General features: G+C 41.6%; 1 protein-coding gene across 1 annotated transcript in view; it reads right to left on the bottom strand.

The window, feature by feature from the left end:
• Positions 1 to 5,936: 5,936 nt before the first annotated feature.
• The window catches only part of plcb4a (phospholipase C, beta 4a), a 37,211-nt gene continuing 25,429 nt past the window's right edge, over positions 5,937 to 17,718 (bottom strand). The window contains exons 27-37 of the mRNA XM_080850764.1: positions 16,798 to 16,951; positions 16,565 to 16,617; positions 11,993 to 12,058; positions 11,295 to 11,410; positions 11,051 to 11,126; positions 10,765 to 10,940; positions 9,061 to 9,162; positions 8,820 to 8,877; positions 8,351 to 8,437; positions 8,151 to 8,187; positions 5,937 to 7,029 (exon numbers count right to left, since the gene is read on the bottom strand). Of these exons, the coding sequence (XP_080706890.1) occupies positions 6,938 to 7,029; positions 8,151 to 8,187; positions 8,351 to 8,437; positions 8,820 to 8,877; positions 9,061 to 9,162; positions 10,765 to 10,940; positions 11,051 to 11,126; positions 11,295 to 11,410; positions 11,993 to 12,058; positions 16,565 to 16,617; positions 16,798 to 16,951 (1,017 nt within the window). The 3' untranslated portion in view covers positions 5,937 to 6,937. The remainder of the gene's footprint in view (positions 7,030 to 8,150; positions 8,188 to 8,350; positions 8,438 to 8,819; positions 8,878 to 9,060; positions 9,163 to 10,764; positions 10,941 to 11,050; positions 11,127 to 11,294; positions 11,411 to 11,992; positions 12,059 to 16,564; positions 16,618 to 16,797; positions 16,952 to 17,718) is intronic.

Below are 17,718 nucleotides of genomic sequence, written 5' to 3'. Positions count from 1 at the left end.
CTGCAGCACCACTGTTAGTTGTTTTTATCAATGTTCTGTCACTCCTTATTTCATTTGTCAGGAATATAAATGATTGGACATAATTATACTGTATATGTCAACATGATATGACTGATCTGATAATGCCTGAAGTGCCTGATGATAATTTAGGGCTAGGTGCTGTGGTGAGTACATTGTCTGGTATGGGGACATGAGATCAAACCCTTTGGAAAGGAGATGTATATGAAGGCTCTGTGCTCTGGTAAATGTATTTCCATACTCCATGTCCATAATACTGAGGGTAGAGCCCATTTACATGATTATGTGGCATATCTAAATGTATGGAGTTCTAATGGTCTGTTAAACTAGTAGATTTCCAATGAAATTTGCGAGAAACACTTAGCTTTGGGAATGGTCCAAAATGTTGCCTTCTAACTAAGCATGAAATTGCAGGTCTTTAAATCAAGAAGTCAGAGTTATTGCATGCATATAAAACTCTGGGAGGGAAAAACAGCAAATGTATGGAGATAATTTATTTGAGTCTTCCATATTAAAATGTTTTGACTAGTTAGCTCAGATTGCACTATATGAGCACTAGAATATAACTTGTAAATTATTGCAAGTCTTTAACCTTCTTATGTCAGCAACAGAGAAAAACTGTTTCCAATTCCTCTTAAGGTTAAACTCTCTCATGTGTCATCGCTAAAACAATAATTACATGCACCAACTTCCACTTCAGCCACAGATGAGGCTGAATATATATATTCAGTATGTACATTTTTTTTTTTTAAACAAGGTCCAAATGTCAACACACAATCAGTGGCTAACGAGGATAATAATGACCTTTCTGGCGTAATTGAAATTTTAGTGGCGGTGACGGGCATGGCCACCATATTTGAAGTCGACCCCCCCCACTGTTCCGATCTGACAAACGAGGAGTGCTCGGCACCACTGCTGCCAGCAGACACGTGCGTGCGTGCGGCAACTGGCCTGCTCCAGTGAGTCAGATCTGCAGGGGTGACAGGGGCCTGAGACGGCTGTAGCTGCTGAGGTGGATCTCTCCACCAACACAATGACTACATAATACAAACTCAGACATCTCCCGGAAGATGCTTCCTCGCCCTGGGCTGTGTCTGTCCTTTCTCTCTCGCACATTAAATGACATACTTGTTTTGGACCGCTACGGATCACCCCTTTCTTATGTGTTAAACAAACTATATGCGTGTGTGTGTGTGTGTGTGTGTGTGGGGGGGGGGGGTTGCTTGGGGCGAAAATATTGAGTGGCAGATGTGTAGAGACTCCCAATGTGATTCCTGATGAATGATTTCACACTGGGATTAGCTTTGCGGCGAATGTTGTCACAGTGGGCAACAGAGGGATAATTGAAAGATATTCTCATTCTGGCACACACTGGCTACGTGAGCATTGGATTCAGTGATACAACCAAATGTCTCCCTCAACACAGGGATTATGGTGGTCCAAACGTGTTGCTCGTTTGATGCCAAATGGGATGGGGCTCCAGGATTCCAGCACTTCACAAACACTTACAATCTAATAGAAAAGCTGAGCTCTCCACTGACTACCAACCAGCTCAGACACAGCTGTGTGGTACTGTGTAATTCACATGGTGAAGAAGTATTGGGAAACAGTTTCAGCTCTTACATACAGATAAGCGCTACCAAGACTGCTGTTTTTCATTGATGGACATGGAGACAAATAGGAGACTGATTTGGATGCAAGACACTGAGGCCGAATGAAACCACACCGGGCCCCATCCACTGAGGACCAATCAGACCACACCGGGGCCCCATCCACTGAGGCCCAAATCAACCACACCGGGGCCCCATCCACTGAGGCTGAATCAAACTACACCGGGGCCCAATCCACTGCGTAAGCTGATGGTCATGATCTCCTGCCTGTCTTGTTCCTTCAAGTAGAGAAGTGAGTAAGTAAGTAAAGTTTATTTTTAGAGCACATTTAGAGAACACCTATCTGCCACCGAAGGCTTTCTGAGTTTTACTACATTGTTGTCCAAAGATCAAATACATCTCATGTTGGTTCCACAACACCCCCCAAGATTAGGTGCAGGTCTGCTTCATATTCCAATGTCACATTAGTCCCACTCTTTTCAGAATGTAAATGACCATTCAAGTGTGTTTCTGTGATTTGGTACTGTAGTAAGGGGCAAGTGTGTGTGTATGTGTGTGTGTGTGTGTGTGTGTATGCGAGCGTGTGTGAATGACCATTGAAGTATGTTTCTGTGATATGGTACTATAGTAAGGGGCACAGGAACACATTAGTTTTGGAGCAGCAAGTAACTGACTACATAAAGAAGTTCTTCTTCAGCTGTCCTGCTTCGCCCCTGTTGGCCTCCCATTTCTCCCTCCCCTCCCCCTCTCTATTACATACACATTTATATTTATATTAAACATTAGATTCATAATCCATATTTAGTTGCTCTATCTGCGATCATTTTTTAAACTAAATTCATATAATAAAATGTTATCTCCATTGATCAAGTCAGATAAAGAGGTATTACAATGTCTTCCTTTGAGCATTCCCTAGCATAAATTAGAACCCCCTCAAACAGATGCAACAAAGTCAATTACAGAACCTGAGGTTAAGGTTAAATTAGCAGTATGAGACCATCTCACGAGGCCTAACATGTTTTTTACACTCATGATAAATAGCATCCGTAGTGCAGCACCATAGCCACTACTTTGTAATTCTCTTCCTTCTAAGAGCTGCATACATATCTATATAGCCCATTCTCTTCATTCTATGAGCTGCATACATATCTATATAGCCCATTCTCTTCATTCTATGAGCTGTAAACATATCTATATAGCCCATTCTCTTCATTCTATGAGCTGCATACATATCTATATAGCCCATTCTCTTCATTCTATGAGCTGTAAACATATCTATATAGCCCATTCTCTTCATTCTATGAGCTGCATACATATCTATATAGCCCATTCTCTTCATTCTATGAGCTGTAAACATATCTATATAGCCCATTCTCTTCATTCTATGAGCTGTAAACATATCTATATAGCCCATTCTCTTCATTCTATGAGCTGTAAACATATCTATATAGCCCATTCTCTTCATTCTATGAGCTGTAAACATATCTATCCCATTCTGATGCCTCTTTAGAATAGGAAGACACTATACACATTATACACCGCTCATAACCTTAAGTGCTAAATAGAAACTATGCATTGTCCCTGTGACTTAACCAGCCCTTAGTCTATCTTCTACAGTTTATCAAAACAGTAATACTGGTGCAGTGTTGCAAAGGGCCTTTGAAGTTGCGTTAATATGACTGGGAATACATGATACACTCTTGTCATTTGCCAAAACCAACTATCCCAATGCTTCAAACACTGTTTGATGGACTACACATGTCTCATTATTCCCTGTGATTCCCACAGAGTTCACAGACAGACAGGGAAGGGAGGTGACTTGTCAGTCAGCATGAGAGTGTTACACGACAGAAGAGAATCTACTGCACTCCTGCTCTGACGCAACACAAAGGCAATGGCTTTGTTGTAATGAAATCATGGGTCACTAGATCGATCAACTGATTAAATCTGTGCACGCTTTTGACACGGCCCGAGCGTAATACTAGTTAAAGAAGTAAAAAAAGTCTAAAATGGGGCTCGAGCAGGTCATTTAAGTCCCCTGAGACGTTTTATTGAAGCAAATTCGGAGATGCAGACCAGAACCGCGATGGCGACTGGTAACAGAATCTTCATCTCACTGTTTTAGACGGTACTGAGTGTGAGCTCACCAGGGCCTGATTAGGACTAATAATCCGTATTAATGTCATGTCTCAGATGAGTTGTGAGGCCTTCTGTACAGCATCTCAATAGGCTATTTGACTTTAAACGATTCTCCAGTGTTGTTTCTGCTGCAGCAACAACTCGCAGGACTGTTTTCTAATTCCAGCCAGCACGGGAAAATGAAAACTTTATTTTTCCAATGGGAATCTTTTTAACGATTCCAGAAAATCAGCACAAGAACACATCTTACTGTACAGGACTGTTACCTACACAAGAAAAAAAAAGGATGAACTCCAATCACTACAATGAGGTAGTCAAACTTCTGTGCTGAACGTGTCTATCACTACCTACTCATTACAACAGGAATAGTTGAGAGTTTCACCGTGGTAGTGGGTGGCTGTCAGCTGTCAGACGCCTCCTATTATTAGGGCAGGCGTCACATGCAAACACCCCAAAGATGTGAACATTGACGAGCCAGTCCCTTGCCAGGGCTTATGAATTGTTCTTGGATCAAACTTTTTAGTTCATATCCTGCTAGTTCTAAAAACATTACTTCCCACGAGGAAGGTTGATGTTTGAATTTCTTAAAACAGAGAAATAAATAAAAACAACTTCCATAGCACTGTGGAGCTTGAAGACATCTGTCTTGAGACAGAACTGAAACTAGGACAAAAATTGTCAATACAAAATGATACAATGCACGCACACACATACAGTAAATACACACACACACACACACACATTGAACAGATGTATAAAAGATGTATAAAAAAGGGGGAATCATTAAAAAACAAGTAATTTAAAACAGAGAAGAGGCCCTAGACTACTGCCTTGCATTTAGCTTCCTTTACTCAGAGACTGACTGAAATACATTTATAATTTAAGATGAGAACAACAACAAACTTCTAATACTAAACTGAAACTTTGGTCTTATTTGGTCTCATTTTTTACATTTTTCTACAGCCTGGTTAAAGGGGCGTGTAAAGTGCATTTTTGACTGGGACCTTATGTACGTTGTTAGCATTTATATGTACAGTATATGTATATTCTGTATGTATGTTTGTACAGTATGTATGCATGCATGCTAGGACTTTCAATACTACAGGCTTCAGAAACAGGATTAGGAAAAAATGACAACTGTACTGACAGCCGTCTTTCAACATTGCACTTCATTCCATGCCATGCTTATCAATGTTTAATGGTTGAAATATAATAAGAGCCAATTTGTGCCCAGCTATATCATAAGGGTAAAATTAAATCTTATGGCATATTAATGAAGAATGCAATGAAATGCTTAAAGACATGCACATGTACTTTTTAATATTCACCATTTGAAATTGTGACCCGGTCTCGATACTTATAGGCCTATATGTTTCATTTACTCTACATTTAGAATTGTTTTCAAACATATTCTTGCCTTAAACTGATAATCCTTTGTTTCAGATAAATATGCATATTTTTCAAAACTTTGCAAATAAATTCCAGGTACAGTTATACAATGAAGCTCATTCTATTGCTTATGTGAACATGTAAAGTTTACAAAATGCTCAAATTTAGAACATAACTCACAGGTACTGCTTCACACCCTATCAGTGTACAGCCGCCACATTCACAAACAATAAATCCTTCCATTGAACTTAGGATAAGATAATACAAGATATACAACACACTTTTGATTCTATTGTTGCCAGAGATGGAATCACTCAGCATATCACACTTTTCTTGGAACGGAAAACCTCTTGTTATTTGACTTACTTCTTGTTCATTCTCTGGCATGTGATGTCATATTACGTGGTATTTTACAATGGTATATTATATGGTGTGTCTAGTTTGTGTTGGCCTTATTTTACATTTACAGTAAAAAGCCATTTTCACCCATTTCCATTTCAAATGTTCAAGCCCAGTTTAAGGTCAGCCATTATGAAGCCTGGAGGTACAGTGTAATGCCATACTTTCTCAAGCTCTACGTAGCTTGGCATTATTAAACAGTGTCGTAATAGCTGACATCAAAGTACCAGATTATACTGACCATGGACAGAATGCCAAGATGACATGTGAATATAAAGTGCATGCCAACAGTAATTTTAAATTAGAACACTATTTTCAATTTAATTCAATTCAATTTTATTTGTATAGCGTCCTAACAATACAATTGCCTCTAGGCGCTTAATGCCTCTAGGCGCTTACCATTTTCCCAGGTTAACAATGACAGATCACATTCACAAACACAGATCAAATATGTTTACAACCTAAAACAGGCAAAATATGTATTACAGTTTACTTATGTAAATTTACTATAAATATGTTTTTGTTCTGAGCTCTTTAAAAAAAAAAAAAAAAAAACATCATAAAATCAGCTGTAGTAGGTACATGGAAACGAAACAGAACAAAATGTGCATCAGTCTTTCAAATGCACTAAAAGCATTTACAAGCCTACACAAGCCTGCAAGGGTTTTTGAATGCCAGAGAGGCAGAGCGGCAGAGAGGCTCAATCCTGGGCGGTTAGTTCAGTGAAGAGGGTTTGAACGCCATTGGAACTCAAGAGCCCTTGATGCCTTACCTCACTCCCTCAACCTTAATCAATGTGTCAGCATAAGCAATGAAAGTGACAGTCGTTCATTAGCGTGCCCACTTCCAATGGCTGGGTTCACCGCTTCATATCCAGACATGAAAAGTAAATATAACACAGGTACCAAGCTGGCATTTTGATAACAAAATAACGTGTGTTCTCATAAAAACATAATAAATACAAGTATTTAGATTAGTAGGTGAGATTAAACCAAATCAATGAAAATTACAAAATGAATGTCTCTGTGTGTGTGTGTGTGTGTGTGTGTGTGTGTGTTGCTGCAACACAAAAAAGTTCCTGGAGGAGAGAAAAAGGGTAATCTCATTGTGAGAAGTGTGTGTGGGTGTGTGTGTGTGTGTGTGTGTGTGTTTATGTGTGTGTGTGTGTGTGTGTGTGTGTGTGTGTGTGTGTGTGTGTTTATGTATGTGTGTGTGTGTGTGTGTGTGTGTGTGTGTGTATGTGTGTGTGTGTGTGTGTGTGTGTGTGTGTGTGTGTATGTGTGTGTGTGTGTGTGTGTGTGTGTGTGTGTGCGCGCGTGCGTGCGTCTGATTTGTACTGTAAAAAAAACGTCCTCCTTCATTATGTTTGACTCCTTGTTGCATCACTGTGGCTTGCCTGTTGTCTTTCCTCTTCCATCTCTCTCTGCATCTTGTTGCTCTGTTGACAGAAGATCAGGAAAGGCTATGGACACACCTGCACAGAAATAACATATCCTCAAATCCATCCCACATGACTCCCATCTCTTAAAACTTTTACTCTTGGCTTTAAGGAGAAGGAAACTACAGCACAGAGAGTGGATTGGGTTTGTGGAGACTGAATTCTTGACCTTGGACATGCTAGCACTTCAGACTACTGATTGAGCTCCTGGAGCCCACAAACAAGAGCTAGCACAGTGGCTCTGTCTCAAGTGGAACGAGGGAGGCAGGAATGGAAAATGTCAGTTCCACACCCCAACATTCCCCTCAGTGGCGGAGGAGCTGATACACGTTCAGGTCAGCGCCATATCAGCTGAGCTCAGCGGCTAATGCAGGGAGGCAACTCCACAAACACACCCTAGCTAGTGCCTCCTGAGACCTCTCTCTCTCTCTCTCACACTCTCATTCTCTCTCTTTCTCTCTCACACACTCTCATTCTCTCTCTCACTCTCTCTCTCACACTCTCTCATTCTCACATTAGCACGGCGGGCGTATCTGGTGGGCACTGTGAACATATTTCATTAGGGTTTCATCAGAGGGGTTTAAAATGCATGACATAGACATATACATAGACACAGACTGCAGAGCCGAAGGCCTTATAGCACACAACCGAGTAGTCACAGAAGAGCATTTCAGAGTATGAGAAAAGAGTTTGGTGAAGTTCTGTTTGTGCATTATTTAGGTGTGTATGCTTTCTCCTTGGAGAAATATCTGATTATTAAGCTATTTATTCAGCTCCTCTGAATCCTCTTTTTTTCCACTGCTGCAACACCTACCAGCGCACATGAAACATTCATGAAGGTGGTTTTCACTTTCTCTCTCTCTCTCTCTTTTTCTTTGTCCATCCATCTGTCTATCTCTCTTTCTTTCTCTCTCATTAAAGAACATCCATTGGTAGAGCAGCTCTTGCCATCATAAAGCCTTTCAGCTGGTGAAATAAACAGATCACCCTAGGCAACTCAGCCAGCTTCCTCACATCACTTTAGACTGATGTGTGCAGCGACACTTCACAGGCATAACCCTCTGTGTTGCTACATACTGAAGGAGCCAATAAAACAATCATGAGTCAAGAGACATGTTGAGTTCATTTCAGCGGGGCGAGGAAGAGACCAAACTTACCTTCACTGGGATACTTTGAGTGATGTGATCGCAAAAGCTGAAAAGGGAGGGGGAGAGAGAGGAGATTGTCCTTGAATTGTAAATGGTGTTTATGTCTTGGCACATGGTAGCAAATGACAAGTGATGGAGATGTACCTCAGCTGAAAAGACTGACATGCCTAAGTGCTTTTTTCTGACTTGGAGGGCGTGCCTGCCGGTACCTGCTCAATGCACTTCTCCAGCCTGTCCTGCTGTTCACGCTGGGCTTTCTGGAGCTGCTCCGTCTCCTCTGACTGCTTCATGTAGAGCTGTCGGCAACATTGGGACTGTTATGACACAGAGCTCGCCAATACACACACAGTACATGTACGCATACAGACACAAATATACAGACAGACACACACAGACACTCACACACACACACACACACACACACACACACACACATACACACACACACACACACACACACACACACACACTCACAGACACTCACAGACACACAGACACAGACACACACACACACACACACACACACACACAAAAACACACACACACACACACACACACACACAAAAACACAAAAACACACACACACACACACACACACCCACACACACACACACACACACACACACACACACACACACACACACACACACCCACACACACTTCTCACAATGAGATTACCCTTTTTCTCTCCTCGAGGAATTTTTTTGTGTTGCAGCTGTTCAGCTCCCGCACCCTCCTGTCACAGGGGAGGAGAACACTTTCACAGCAGGACACCCTGGACACTACTCTTGTATTCTGTCTGTTCTACAGGGCCGCCATACTACAGAGGTCTATCCAACAGTAAGTGGGAAGGACTTGGAGGACAAAACAGCATGACAATCCAGAAGGAATTGTTTACGTAAAAGGGAAATTCTCCTACCTTTCTCTCTCTGCTTTATTTTTGATACTTTTATCTTGACTGATAGCTTTGCCACTCTCCATCGAGGATTTGGCTTGCTTGGCTCGAACCTCTTTACCCTGCCTTTGGAAAGTCACAAAAATTAGCTCTTTTGTTTAAAGATTCCTACAATATTCAAATATCAGTGTCACAATTCCAATGAGATCCTGATCTGCATCATTGCTGTAATAAATAAGTTAATGACGACATTCATTCTGCTTTAATTTAGACTCCCTGGGGGGGGGGGCGACACATTTGTATCGATAAAGAATTTAATCTGACATTATACTTATCATGCATCTCAAGGATCTGGGCTTTAATGAGTCATTCATAGTTTTCAAAGATATAGCTCAATTACCCATGTCCAGACCTCGTTTTCAAATTCCATTCCATTTAAGTATGTTTAAAATGAAATAATCTGTTCTATATGACAGATGACAAGAAATATGCTGAGAGGAGGTAAAAACTCTGTTTAACTGGCTATAAACATTACCAGCAGAATGAATTACAATCTTAATTCAAACAGCAGCCATTCTGATTTGATAGCCAGTGAATATGAATGTCCATCGCTAAGAGCATGGTCTCTTAGATCTAGTAGTTGTTTTCTGCTGAAGAAAAGCAGGAAGCAGGACTAGAAAGAATCCCTTGAGCATTAATGCAGACCTGCAGGCTATCACTGGGAAGATGTAAAAAGAAGGTTGCAAGGCCATTACTTTCTTTTCAAATCAATTGAAGATATCACTGAGGATCGAGGGAGAATTTTGAGGTTGCCAAGAATCACACTTGCATTGCATGGGTAATAGATTTAGGAACTTCTAAAACTTTCCTCTTGTTACTGTAACTCCACAAGTTCATCACTATTCATCAAGCAGACAATCAAAGCCTACCAGCAGTCTGAAAAATGGAACAGTCAAAAACTGGACTCGTCAATTTCTATAGATGACTTGTTGAACATAAAATATACAGCATGATATATTCTTGCTCTGATGTTTTGTTATGGATTAGGTTCACTCTAATACAGTATATAAAGCCTGACACAAGCCGTGTGGATGAACAGACAATGCACTGATTAGGCAGAGTGATGAAACCATATCCTGTACTTCTGTCTAGTACAATTCTAAAGGCTTTGAAAAATGCCCAGAAGGAACTTCAACACAGACTGAGTGAGCTTGCAGTGTGCAAGTTCTATTGCACTTAAAATATAACGCACTGAGAAAGTAAAGGCACAATCTATATGAGGGTAATGTCCTTTGAACTTGGTTACTTTTTGATATTTTTACATATTATGTGCTGGAATATATTTGGGATTTGACTGCATTGATCAGATTGCATCCCAGATTTAATCCGATTGTAGCTCACCTGGTACAGTGAGGTGTTAACAAGCACACACACTGATGGCAGAAACTATACTGTAAGTGACTTGAATAAAGGTGTTTGCTAAATGAATATATATAGATGGATCAAGTTCCATTCCAACACATTAACAGTAAGCGTTTGTTGCAAGCAGACTGGAACCAACCTTTAAGGGTGTACAGGGGCATTCACTTGGTGCACACTTGTTTAAACAAAGCAATCTAATGCATCAATCGCACCATGGGTTGGGTTTAATGGAAGCAGACACATGTGAAAACAGCCTATGAGAGAGCCCAGGTTGTGGCCCATGAGTGCAGTGCTGCTGAGCCTCACTGGTTGTGGATGAGCTGTAGCTGCTGGTGGTTCTGCTGCTGCAGGGACGCTAACAGAGCCTTCAGGAGCTCACACTGCTGCAGCACGTGCTGGTCCCGCAGTGCCTGGCTCTCCGCGCCGTGACCACCGATCAGCCCCGACCACTCGTCACACTGCCGGGACACCAGCTTGTTCACCTGAGGAGCGCGATTTTTTTCACTTTCAGCCTGTTCTGCTCACTGTTTTCCTAAATGGTAGTAATGTATTCTATCTGATGTCTCTGAAGGGAAGGACTGCCCCCTCATACCTTTTCTTTGTGCTCTGCACTTATGGTCTGGAGTTTGAAGTCTGTCTCCATCTTCAGACGGGAAGTGTTCTTTTCACTGCAATAGATCATTTAAAGGACTGAGAGAACACATGACTGGAGAGACGCTGGGCTCCACCACATTAGTCTCGCTGTTGACGTACTTTGTCTGACATTCATTAGATTTCTCACTAATTGCACTGAAACGGCTCAAGATGACTCATAGCAAAGTCACAATACATCATACCTCGCTTTCTTAACTGCTTTTTCCAGCTGTTTCTCCAGACTCCCCTTCTCCTTGTTGTGCTGAGCTACAATTCTGTCCACTTGTGTGCTGTGGGCCCTCTGTATCACCAGCTGCTCCTGCAACACACACACAAACACAACCTGGTCTGAAACACACACAAACACAACCTGGTCTGAAACACACACAGTAACACAACCTGATCTGAAACACACACACTAACACAACCTGGTCTGAAACACAAACACAAACACAACCTGGTCTGAAACACACACAGGAACACAACCTGGTCTGAAACACACACAAACACAACCTGGTCTGAAACACACACAGTTACACAACCTGGTCTGAAACACACACAGTAACACAACCTGGTCTGAAACACAAACAGGAACACAACCTGGTCTAAAACACACACACACACACACACTAACACAACCTGGTCTGAAACACACACAAACACAACCTGGTCTGAAACACACACAGTAACACAACCTGGTCTGAAACACACACAGGAACACAACCTGGTCTGAAACACACACACAAACACAACCTGCTCATGGTTTCACCTAGTTCTGTCAAGAGAATATTTGGCAGAAAACACTGCCTGATACCACCATAAAAAACCCGAAATGCTTAAGGTGAGAAAAAGAACACCAATTCAGGAGAAAACGGTGTTGCTGTGCATGACCTTCCTTTACCTTTGCATGTTTCTTCTTTAAGGCACTAAGCTCCCGCTGCTGCTCCTTCCCCAGTTTGAGGTAGGTCTGTCAGAGGAAGAAAACAGCAGCTCTTTAGCACTGAGCCAATCCCATCAACAAGGTGACTTGTGTAGTCTGAATAGTTGGGTAACATGAAGCAAATAACATAGAATCATAAAAGCACCCAGGGCCTCTCAATGTGGCTGCTTCATTGGAAGGGATGGGATGGGATAAGATGGTGGGGCCTCCATTCAGAATTTGGCCAAGCTTAATGGTGTTCAGGCTGAGGACGATTTCTGAATGCTTCACTTGGCTGGAAGAGTGAACCATTTTGCGCAATGGAGCAATTTTCATGTTCTCTCATGTTGAGCATAATTGTATACTTGTCTTTGAAAGACTTCACATAAATACTGCATTTTACAATAGTCATTTTCAGCCAGCATACAAGAGACATATACATGGAGATCAATGAAGGTTTTAGCTGCTGAACTGAATGACTGGGCTCAGGCTGCTCGAGTGCTTCAGAGGGCTGATGTTACTGGTCTAAGGCTGCTTCAGAGGGTGATGTTACTGGGCTCAGGCTGCTTCAGAGGGTGACGTGCCTGGTCTAAGGCTGCTTCAGAGGGTGATGTTACTGGGCTCAGGCTGCTTCAGAGGGTGACGTGACTGGGTCAGGCTGTTGGGCGCTTCAGAGGGCTGATGTTGATTTTCTGGCCACTTGACTGGAGCTAATGCCTGCCAATCAGCCCAATCGGTCAGCCTGATGCCAGTACCTCATTGTTTCCTGCAAGTGGTTCAGACCATCAATGGAACACTGATAGCTATGGCCACTGTGTTACCACTTCCCTCCTGTGCCGGATGCACTGTGGCAGCCATTTGTTGAGCAATACTGCACCAGAAGTCATATCAGTAACACTTTCTATGAAGCCCAGTGTTATAAGGCCCTATAAGGGCATTATAAGGGCCTTAATAATGACTTATAATGAAGCTGTAAGTCATTGTAGCAATCGCTATAACTACGTATAATGTCTTCATGATGACTCATAACCACCTTTATGATACATTATATCAGTTCATTATTAATGGTTATAATTAAAGGCGGTATAATGCATTATAAATATGTGATCGTTAGTCTATCTGTAGGTTATCACTTTCTATGAAGCCTGCCTTTATAAGGTCCTATAAGGACATTAATGATGACGTTAACATTACAGAACATTCATAATGCCTTCACAAAGTAGCTTTAAGTCATTGTAGCACTCATTATAACTATGTACGTAGGTCTTCACGGCACATCGTAACCACCTTTGTGATATATAATGCATATTCATTGATGGTTTATTAGTATGGTGACTAGGCTGCTATACAGACATAGAATATGATAAACTGCCATATGATTCTATAAGTGTACTTTGTCAGCTTTAAGTAAAGTGACAAAAGGGTAGTGTTGTTATGAACAGATATAAGATTCTATAAGTGGACTTTGTCAGCTTTAAGTAAAGTGACAAAAGGGTAGTGTTGTTATGAACAGATGGTTTGTCATGAAATAACAGGTTAGCCTGACAAGGTTCTGTTGAAAAATAAAACCAAATGAACGGTAGATAATCTGTTCTTAGATGTTAAGAAGGTAGCCGTTCCCAGCTGTGCACCCTCCCTTTGTGCAGATCTTGCACGATACTAAGGTCACAAGACTGTTTTCAGTTTGCCTAAGAGTATTTCACGGCAATTTTGTTTTGCAGATGCGCCTGCTCCAACAGCAATAAATGAAATTGCGGTGCTTAAAATAAAGATGGAGGCTGAAATGGAGAGGGAGGAGATGATTGAACTTCTCCAAAAAAGACACGGTCTACCTCCAGGAGGAGCTGGTAAAGATAGATGCCTCCTTCCAGGAGGAGCTGGCGAAGAAACATGCCCTGATACAGGATATAGTTAAAAAATAAATAAATTAGGAAGCAAGCAGGTATTTTTCTACTGATGACATCGTTGTGCAGTGGTTAATTGAATGATGTAACCTTGGTAATTCCAGCTACTTAATATTTCTTGATTGTTTTTCAGAACTTAAAAAGTGTGAAATCTCGAGCTCATTCGAAAGTCCCCAAGACCTAAAGTCTTCTCTGTCATATTCATCTCGGGAGCCACCCAGGGAAAATAAAGGGAAGCAAAAGAAGAAATAATGGTGTAAATCAACTCGACCAGAGCAGCTGGACTCTGAAAGCCATACGCACAGCCGTGTTCGTGGTAAGTTGTGATTAGACCAAGCAAGGTTACTAAAAAGAAAAATGCGGTGTTGTAGTGTAGACTATGATATTACAGGTAAAGCAGAGGACACTGGGGTAAGTAGCAATATAAAAAAGACAAGAAAGCAACCTTTAACAATTTGTAAGGAAGAGAGTATTAATATGTTTTTTTTTAGTGAAAATAAGTGAGGGCAGCTTTGCTTTGCTTTCTTTAACCATACAAAACCATATGAGGCAAATGCTTTCACATTGGTTTCAGTAAGAACATAATGGGTTTCATAGTAATGAACGTTTCTGTATAAAATGCAATGAGAGGGTGTGCTGTGGCTTTAAAGAAGAAAGCATTTGAGACATGTTGATGTTGCTTTGCTGGAATTTACCATCAAGTTCTGATTGGTGTCTTGAGTAACTTTTTCAGGTATATGAACATGTACCTTTTTCTTCTTATGCCTCTTTCTGTTTAGCGAGGAACACCAAAGGAGTTATTTTGAGATATGTGGCCGCCCGGGAAGCCTTTAAGAATGGGAGTCCATTTGATGCTGTAGGGGTGGATCGCAACACAATGGCCGTTGTGGCTGTGCATTAAAACATTTCATGCCTCACATAATTAATAACTTGTCTACAGCAAGTTTGCTGCTATCAATGCCCTGGGCTATGTTCAGCAAGTGCTGAATTACAAATAAAAGGGTTTTCATCTGTATCCTGTTGTATTTACTGTCAGAGCACTCATTTGATTGAACAAGTTCATAATGTCTTATCTTATAATAATCTTATATCTGTTCATAACAACACTACCCTTTTGTCACTTTACTTAAAGCTGACAAAGTCCATTTATAGAATCTTATATCTGTTCATAACAACACTACCCTTTTGTCACTTTACTTAAAGCTGACAAAGTACACTTATAGAATCATATGGCAGTTTATAATATTCTATGTCTGTATAGCAGCCTAGTAACCATACTAATAAACCATTAATGAATATGCATTATATATCACAAAGGTGGTTACGATGTGCCTTGAAGACCTACGTACATAGTTATAATGAGTGCTACAATGACTTATAGCTACTTTTTGAAGGCATTATGAATGTTCTTATAGGGCCTCATATATGCAGGCTTCATAGGATTCATGATGACACACACAAACTTATGATCACATATTTATAATGCATCATTCTATCTTGGATTATAACCATTTACAATTAACTGACATAGTGTATCAGAGCGGTGGTTTTGAGTCATTGTGGAGATGCTATACATAGTTATAAAGAGTGCTACAATGACTTATAGCTACTATTTAACGTCATCATTAATGTCCCTATAGGACCTTATAAAGGCAGGCTTCAAAGAAAGTGATAGCCTACAGATAGACTGACAATCACATATTTATAATGCATTATTCCGTCTTTTATTATAACCATTAATGATTAACTGATATAATGTATCATAAAGGTGGTTATGAGTCATCATGAAGACATTATACGTAGTTATAGCGATTGCTACAATGACTTACAGCTTCATTATAAGTCATTATTAAGGCCCTTATAATGCCCTTATAGGGCCTTATAACGCTGGGCTTCATAGAAAGTGTTACCGTCATATCTAATTCACTGACTAAAATGGTAAACAAAAACATTTTTACAAGAGCCATCACCATCCGACGCCCTGGGGGAAGTAGTGCCCCCTACTGGCTCTCAGAGGTCTTATCATGTCACTAGTGGGATGTGTGACCCCTTGGGTTTGCCATCTGAACAGTGACTCAGACCTGTCCTGTTAAGCCACAGTCATCCCCTTTACCCAGAACGTAGTATGAGCTTCCACAAGCCAAATGTTGCATTAAGAGCTCTGGTCTTACAAAGTATGAAAATGGGTTATTTTTGATCTAAATAAGTAGCTTACAGAGCAATGCAGTAATACGATAATTTACTTGCAAATACTTAGTCTGTAAGGGATGTTCACCATATATGACCTCTCGCTCTAAGAAATGAGTAGATGAACCACAAGGTGCTGGTGAATTAGTCATCCAAATGTCTTGGTGAAAGGAAAGAAAAGCGAAAAAGCAAAGGAATGTTCAGAGAGAAATCCGCTTTGAAGCACGAAACATTGTGAGTTTCATCTTTGGAAGCTTTCAGTGAAGCCAACCAGTCATTCTGATGTGTACTTCTAGCCTTGCTGTGCTTGCCTGAATTTAAATCCCCCCACCCCCCCACCCCACCCCAGTCATTCAGACTGTGTGCACAGCTTCAGTTAGTCACTGACAGTGCCGATTAACTTTGAACACAGCCATGTGTCTACTTCAGTGCTGAACAGGAACAGCTCCTGGTGCGCGCTCACCTTCATCTGCTTCAAGTCATCCACACTCACTGGATGCACCAGCAGGGCTGTACCTAAGAGAGAGGTAAATCAAAAATACTCAAACTTCGATATTTGAAAAGGAGATCACAGTAAGCTTCATTTACCCCTTCACCTCAGGATAGGCCTGTTGTAAAGATGTCAAAAGGCAGGGAAAAATACTTTTGGCATATTTGTCATTAGTAAATGCTTGAAGCCCATTTCCTGTTCAGTACCAGTTGCTGCTGAAGAGCCAGCGGGCTGCTGTCCTGCCGTGGAGTTGTGCCTATGCTCAGGGCTCCTGCACGGGCTGACGCTGGCCTTCACCTGGCTCACCTTTCGCTTTTTATTGCTCTTGGAGTTGTCACTCAGCACATCCACGATGTCACACTGGGCAAACAATCAAATCAATCACAGTGAACAGGCAGGGAGCGCACGGCGGTATAATTACACGCTGTCATCACAGACCCGTGAGTTAAGTTCTCCTGAGATGACCTCATGGGAGGGGGGGGTGGGGGGGGGGGTGGGGGTGGGGGGGTGGGTGGGGGGGGGGGGTGGTATTCTGGGCTGATGGTGATGGGGGCTAGAGGAGGCTCAGATGGAGGAAGGTCAGAGTCGCCACACGACTATGTGACTGGAGATGTATGACGGAGGCCTGATGGGCCCTTGGTCATGGTCAGAGGAAAGGCCTCAATCAACCTAGTGCCATCAACAAATCAGAAGCAAGCAGCAAGGTAAAAATAATAACATGAAACGTAAGTCAGAAAGCATAGCAGCAGGCTGATCAAAAGATGTTGAGAAATCCTAAATCACACTATGTGATGATAAACACTCCAATCACAGGGTCTGAGTGGAGCCATTCTACTGGTGAAGACGCTATCAAGAGAGACACTCACCTCCTCTATGTCCATTCTACTGGTGTAGACAATATCAAGAGAGACACTCACCCCCTCTATGCCCATTCTACTGGTGAAGACGCTATCAAGAGAGACACTCACCTCCTCTATGTCCATTCTACTGGTGAAGACGCTATCAAGAGAGACACTCACCTCCTCTATGTCCATTCTACTGGTGTAGACAATATCAAGAGAGACACTCACCTCCTCTATGTCCATTCTACTGGTGAAGACGCTATCAGGAGAGACCCTCACCCTCTC

The sequence above is a fragment of the Sprattus sprattus genome, assembly GCF_963457725.1.
Source record: "Sprattus sprattus genome assembly, chromosome: 13".
Lineage (NCBI taxonomy): Eukaryota > Metazoa > Chordata > Actinopteri > Clupeiformes > Clupeidae > Sprattus > Sprattus sprattus.
Note: the sequence above shows the minus strand (reverse complement) of the source record. Positions and strands in the feature narration are given on the sequence as shown.